This window comes from Etheostoma cragini, chromosome 23 (genome assembly GCF_013103735.1).
Source record: "Etheostoma cragini isolate CJK2018 chromosome 23, CSU_Ecrag_1.0, whole genome shotgun sequence".
NCBI classification, from domain to species: Eukaryota; Metazoa; Chordata; class Actinopteri; order Perciformes; family Percidae; genus Etheostoma; species Etheostoma cragini.
The window spans coordinates 14,312,142-14,318,280 of record NC_048429.1 but is presented as its reverse complement, the minus strand read 5'-3'; the positions used below and the strand labels follow the sequence as shown (position 1 = coordinate 14,318,280).

Here is a 6,139-nt window from a genome sequence, read left to right as displayed (position 1 = left end):
ACCTCTCACAGATGTGCAGTCTCTTGCAGGCGAAACCCTCCTGACACAGGCCAAACTCGCCGCCACCATTGTTGTAGTGATGACATATCTGGTATAGGGAGAAAAGGTGGTTGCAATCAAGGAAAAGGGGTTGGAAAACAACAAAACAGGAAATTGCTGTTTTGTTTGTCGTTTGTTTCAGTGACCAACTCCTTTAACGTGACAAATACAGATGTTATTCTGTAAACCTATAAACCAAAAAGGCTGATACGTCCAAAATAAATGTATCACTACAGAAATAAGTAAGTCCTTTGAACAAGTCCTAGATAGGAAGCAGTCAACTCCGGCGGCCGCAGTACTGCAGGAAAGCGGTGCAGTGCCAGCTACGCCCGGTGAAATCTAGGTCAGAAAACATCAAATTATTTGCCTTAATGAATTTATTTCTTTAACGAATTTTGTTTGTTTGTAAAATGACAAATATCACCTCCATGAGGCTGTTCTCAGCAGGCAGATTACCGGAAATTAATTTGGAATTTCCTATTCCTCGCAGTTGAAGCAAAGTTTAAGCTGCATGCAGTTTGTTTTGTTCATTCAAGTCAGATTTATTGTCAATTTCTTCACATATACTAGGGTTGGGGTTAAGAATCGAAAGTCGGTTTCTTACCATCCATTCATTCTAATGTTGATCAAAATAAATGGCATTCTTTTGCCTTATTCACACCACCATATACAATAGTGTCAGGATGAGAACCCGTACGAAATGCACATTTTATTTTGCATTTAGTTTTGCATTTTGACTGTAGCTAAAATGATGCCTTAAAAACCTGGAATAGTGTGCTTCTGCAACCAGATCAGAAAATGTTTCATTCTCAGGAAAAACAATCCCTACGGTGTACCCTTCCATAACCGAGACAACAGTTTATGGCTGGCTTACTCTTTGACTGATCTAGAAATCTGATTTGAAAAAGACACCCTGGATGAATCTAATGTAGTGAAACTTACATCAGGCAGAAGCCAGTTGTCGCTCTGCAGCAGCAGTGTGCACAGCTCGGTCTGGCTCAGACTCTCCAGCTCATGCACTCGCAGTAACTCTGCATTGTGATCAGAGTCCAGCTCATGGGAAAATCTGCATCCTGTCCTGTCATCCATGAATACAACAGATAGTTCAGGCATGAGTATGATTTTAATATACAGTTGCTCTGTAAAAGAATACGTTCTTCCATTATGTTTTGTAACTACAATTCAGCTAAAATTAGATATTACTGAATTCATATGAACGTTTCGAATTCATGTGTTGGTTGGCAAGTCTAACATCTGCAATTAGTGTTGACATATTAAAAGTAAAAATTGATGATGATGATGAATGACGCTAACTACATAGTAGCACATCTAAATCAATAGGAGTTAAGTTTGCAGCTGCAAAGAGGCTTTGAGGACACCGTATCTACAGGGACATGCTAAGAGGGCTAATGGGATAGGCTAATGATCACCATTGCACCACAATTGTGAAACCCAGCTAGCAAGATACAGCTAATTACCACTAATGTTACCGTGGACCGGAGGTCATAGAAGTTTACATTATGACGTTACATAATTGGACAAATGTAAAGGAATCGTCAGACATTTGGGGAATTATGCTTTTTTTCAGAGTTATAAAAAAATGTATAACACGTTTTTATTTTTTAGGTAAATATGAAACGTTAGCTAAAACTAGCAGCTGGTTAGCTCATCTTAGCAAAAAGACTGACAAACAGTAGCTAACGTTACACTACACAGGTTTGAAAGAAAATTCCATGAAGTTCCAAAGTCCAGCACTTAAATGTAATTGTAAATTGAACTTTAAATAGCATTACTTTACATTTGTAAATTGACAATAGGTTAAGGGTCCGTCAAGCAACGTGAGGACATGTGCATGTTTGACGTAGCCATTTGGCGAATGTGTGACACAGTGACGCTGAATCAAGGCTTAAAACCCATATTGCAGGTTAAATAATTGTCTTCAACGCCGAAAGAACCCGGTGACAGTGTTCTATATTGACCAGCGTTAATTGCACATGGAAAATAATAATTGTAACTTCAACAACGAAACAATAAAAACTGAAATGTGTCAAACTTAAGGAGTCACAGGCCTCTCCAACTACCCAACAGTCACTTAACTCACGTTAGGCCTCATACCTTTAGCAAACACAGGCTTACCTCGACCAAACGAACGGACAGGATCCAGTGAAGAGGAACTTTTTACACAGGTGCAGCGCCCTACATGATCCCGGACACTCTCGGACTCTACACAGTTTCAGTCTGGTCCTGGCCACCACCTTCGGCTGCCCGTAAGGACTACACAAAGCTAATTTATCTTGGTCATTAATGACATCATAAATTGAATTGTCTAATCCAAGATTCAATATCAAATAATCAGTTTTAATTGATCCTTGATTGGCGCAGATGATCTTCAATATGTCTGACTCCATTATTTTGACGCTCGCCCTTGTTTCCTTGTGTTTCCTTCCACCTCCAAACAAGACAGCAACGCCTGAGTCTGCTGGGTTCAATGGAAGAGGAAAGTCCAGTAGATAACATCTGATTGGAAACCAAAACTCGAATTTTCTTTAAAGCAGTTATTGGGGCAACGCTGCTCTCCTCCGCTTGGGGGCGCCTTCGTGTTATATGACCTCAGCCCCGTATTCATAGGACAGAGGAGACTTTTCTGTTGGCCTAATAAAATACTAAGTCAAGTACAATATACTAGACATATTTAAATTCATCTTGTGAATACTATCCTGAACAGTGAAAACTTTGAAAAGACATGACAGGAATACATAGGCTATATTATAGTTTTCAAAGAGTACCAGAAATGTCCTCAAAAAAAAAAAAAAAAGACACTGAAATGACACTGCATGAAAATAATCTGGTGTCATATTCACTTACTGAAACATCTAGGTCTGTGCTACATCCTGCCACTAAGGACAGACTATAATCAGCTGGTTTTAATTGTTTACTTGTTGCAGTTGTTTCTAAAAAAGAAAAAAAATCATTAATCTTGCTTTTATGTCTTTACAGTCTATCCTAGTGTTTTCATAGTAGATGTGTCCAATTACATTTGCCACTTTTTCAAAATGTGATTACTGTAATCCCAAAATGCATTCTGTCACGCCCTTGAGCTGAAACCTGCCTTCACGTCTCCCCTGTTCTTCCTTGAAGGTTATTAAACCACTCAAATTCAATTCTATACATTTTATTCTCACAGTAAAATCGCATAGGTGATGAATACTTAATCATTTTGTCAACTTCTGCACAATTGTTTTTTCACCTTAAAAATAAATTTTCTTTTCGACAGCATGGTCGTCCGTGGTGGTAACAATCCTGATCACATCCAATTAAATGTGGTAGTTAACGAATGAATCAAAGAACATAAAATATGCATATACAGTATGCACCAGGTCCGTTTATCATCCCTCAGCTTCACCCATCTGCATTTGCTCGTTAACTTGCAGCACATTACCCATCAGCCTCATAGCTTCCTGTCCCCCTCCCTCTCCCTCAAGAGAATACACATGTTGGATGGGATTTTTTCATGATCTTTAACACCATCTGCTGCCACCAGAAACTCTGAAGATTTGGGTTCCAGTGCTTAGAAGAACCAGAGCTTTTTTTTCTTTTTCAGGCCTTAAAGCAGTTCAGATATACTCTGTCAAATCTGACCTGGAGCCTCTCAATGCCGATGTCTGTCCTTCAATTTTCTCAACGACTGTTCACCTGATCGACTTCAGACACGGCGGCCAAGCAATCGGCCCGTTTTAAACTGGCCCTGCACTACAACAAGTTATTGAGGCATCCTTGTGTTCAGCCCGAGGACCTTTGTTGCATGTTAGATGCTTCCATACAGCAGTAGTCATGGAATGGATGATGTGTAGGAAAATAATTTGAAGCATATGTATTCATCGCAACTAAGTCCAACCCCTATTGGAGATTTCAGAGATTCTGTCTCCTCCACCATCATCAAAACTCCAAATAAGAAAATATCTTTTATACAAAAAGAGATCATGCCTCCAGTAGAGTTTCAGGGACTTGGGGAATGCCATGCCAAAAACACTGAAGCTTTTCTGGATGCTTGTGGTGGACTGACACACCTTACAAAGACATATGATGATGACTTTTCCTTTAATTTGTCACTCATTGTAGGGGAAACTTGTGCCAATTGTGCAGCAGTGTTAACTATTTTTTGGCCACATGGGGGCAGCAGAACAAGCTGTAAATACAACACTGACACATTATCAACTACTAAAGTGGTAAACTTCACAAATCATAAATAATTAGACGTACTTAGAGCTGCAGATATGATATTTACTCTCCTTTTGGCTCTGTTTTGGTATAATTGCCTCCATTTACATAACACACAATCATGTAATGAACTGAAAGATATTCATTGTCCATCCATTGTCATCTGCTTATCTGGGGTCGGGTTGCGGGGGAAAAAGGTCCAGCGCGGGACCCCAAACTTCTCTTTACTGAGCCACATTAGCCAGCTTTGACTGGGGGGGGGGGGTGTTCCCAAGCCAGACAGGGGGAAATTACAGCAGATTTCCAACCAAAGGTATTTTTGCAGTTATTAGACCATGACGTTCATAGAACCGTTTATTTCTTGTGTTCCGACTGGACAAATTTGGGGTTTATTAAGTTCCTCTGACCGCATTTCCAGTAACTCTTTCAGCTCGTATTTCAGGGCATGGTCTTTACCTTTTAGACCTAGGTCTACGTTGATCGGTCCAACTTATAAGTTACGCCCCACAGCGCGCCATCTGTAGAAGCCATGCTGTCTGTTTTAACAAAACATTGACTACTTGAATACTTTCTTGACTACATGAATTATTACGTGAATGGACGGAATGCTGAACTCTAAAAAGTGGACTGATGCGGAGGATCATATTACGCTGGTGCCTTCGTCTTCTGTGTTTCTGTTAAGTACTCCAGCCTGGTTTTTAAACGCTGCCGTTTGAAAGGCACGACAGGAACATACCGATGGCCTCCTCCATGTTGGTTTGTTGTCGTGTGTGGCGCTAACGTCAACGCAATAAAGAACGTTGCCGTGCTTGCGTCACTCTCTTACCCCTCCTACCAGATCCTATGGCCACTTGGCCAGTGCGAATGCAAATGGGTAAAACGGTTTTGGGGGAGAGTAGAACTGTTTAGAAGTGGACTGTTCCTTAAACTACATTCTCTCTAGTCCCTCCCCCTAGTCCTGGGTCTTACCTGAGGCCTCCTGCCTCCTTCCCTGGATGTGCCCAGGTGGCACCCTTATCGCATGCCCGAACACCCGCAGATGGCTCGCAAAATATTGATTAGTGCAGCTTTATCAATTCTGCCAGTGCAGTAGTCATTCAATTCTATATTCAATAATATAATATTCAAGTCTAGCACTGAATTCAAGCACCACGCATACTAATGAGGACACAGACACATTTGAACTTTTTACCCCTGTGGAGAACCGGACCAACTGGAAGGACCTCAGCCTGACCCTCAACCTTACTTTGACAACCACCTCATACCAAAATGCCTTTTCTTTGATCAAGCTGATCAGTCGAATAAAATAAGTAACTAATACTTTATTCATTGTTTTTCTATTATACAGTAGTTTTTGTATTAGGTCTCTTGACTGGTTAGTCAATGTAAGACTTTAAAGTTTGAAAACCATTGGCCGTGCAATATTTAATATTATGACCATTAAAAAATAGCCATTGCATTAATAAGGTAAGAAATAATTTGTTTCATGTAGAGTTCCTCCTGTATACAGTACATCTCAGATATCTTTAGGATGTTACACTAGTTACACCACGAGTTACACTTTTGCCCTGCATGCTGTACTGTATTTAAAGCATGGCGGTTTGGCCTGTTGTGTAATCGAATTTGCATGAAGCTTTGATTAAAACAATCAACAGAAAAAGCAGTCTGTCTGTCTGTGAATCTCTCAGCCTGCAACTGCAACCTGCTGCGATTTCCTGCTTCGGGTTTCCCTTTAAAAGGGGGCAAGGCTCAATGCTGGGAATTCACGTCATTTCGCCGTTTTACACACATCTAGATCAATGAGAGAGCGAGAGAGAGAGAGAGAGAGAACGCGAGTGTGTGTGTGAGTAAAAGGGAGAGAGAGCGCGAGCGAGAGAAAGAA

The 6,139-nt window shown here is 40.6% G+C and overlaps 1 protein-coding gene across 1 annotated transcript; it reads right to left on the bottom strand.

The window, feature by feature from the left end:
* Nucleotide 1: 1 nt before the first annotated feature.
* LOC117939081 (protein mono-ADP-ribosyltransferase PARP12) lies at nt 2-2,518 on the bottom strand (the record flags this gene model as incomplete). Its single annotated transcript, XM_034864126.1, has 3 exons — nt 2,176-2,518; nt 982-1,117; nt 2-88 (listed from the first exon to the last, which is right to left on the bottom strand). Coding segments are annotated over exons 1-3 (495 nt in total), but the record flags the coding sequence as incomplete, so codon positions are not given.
* Between the last annotated feature and the right edge of the window lie 3,621 nt (nt 2,519-6,139).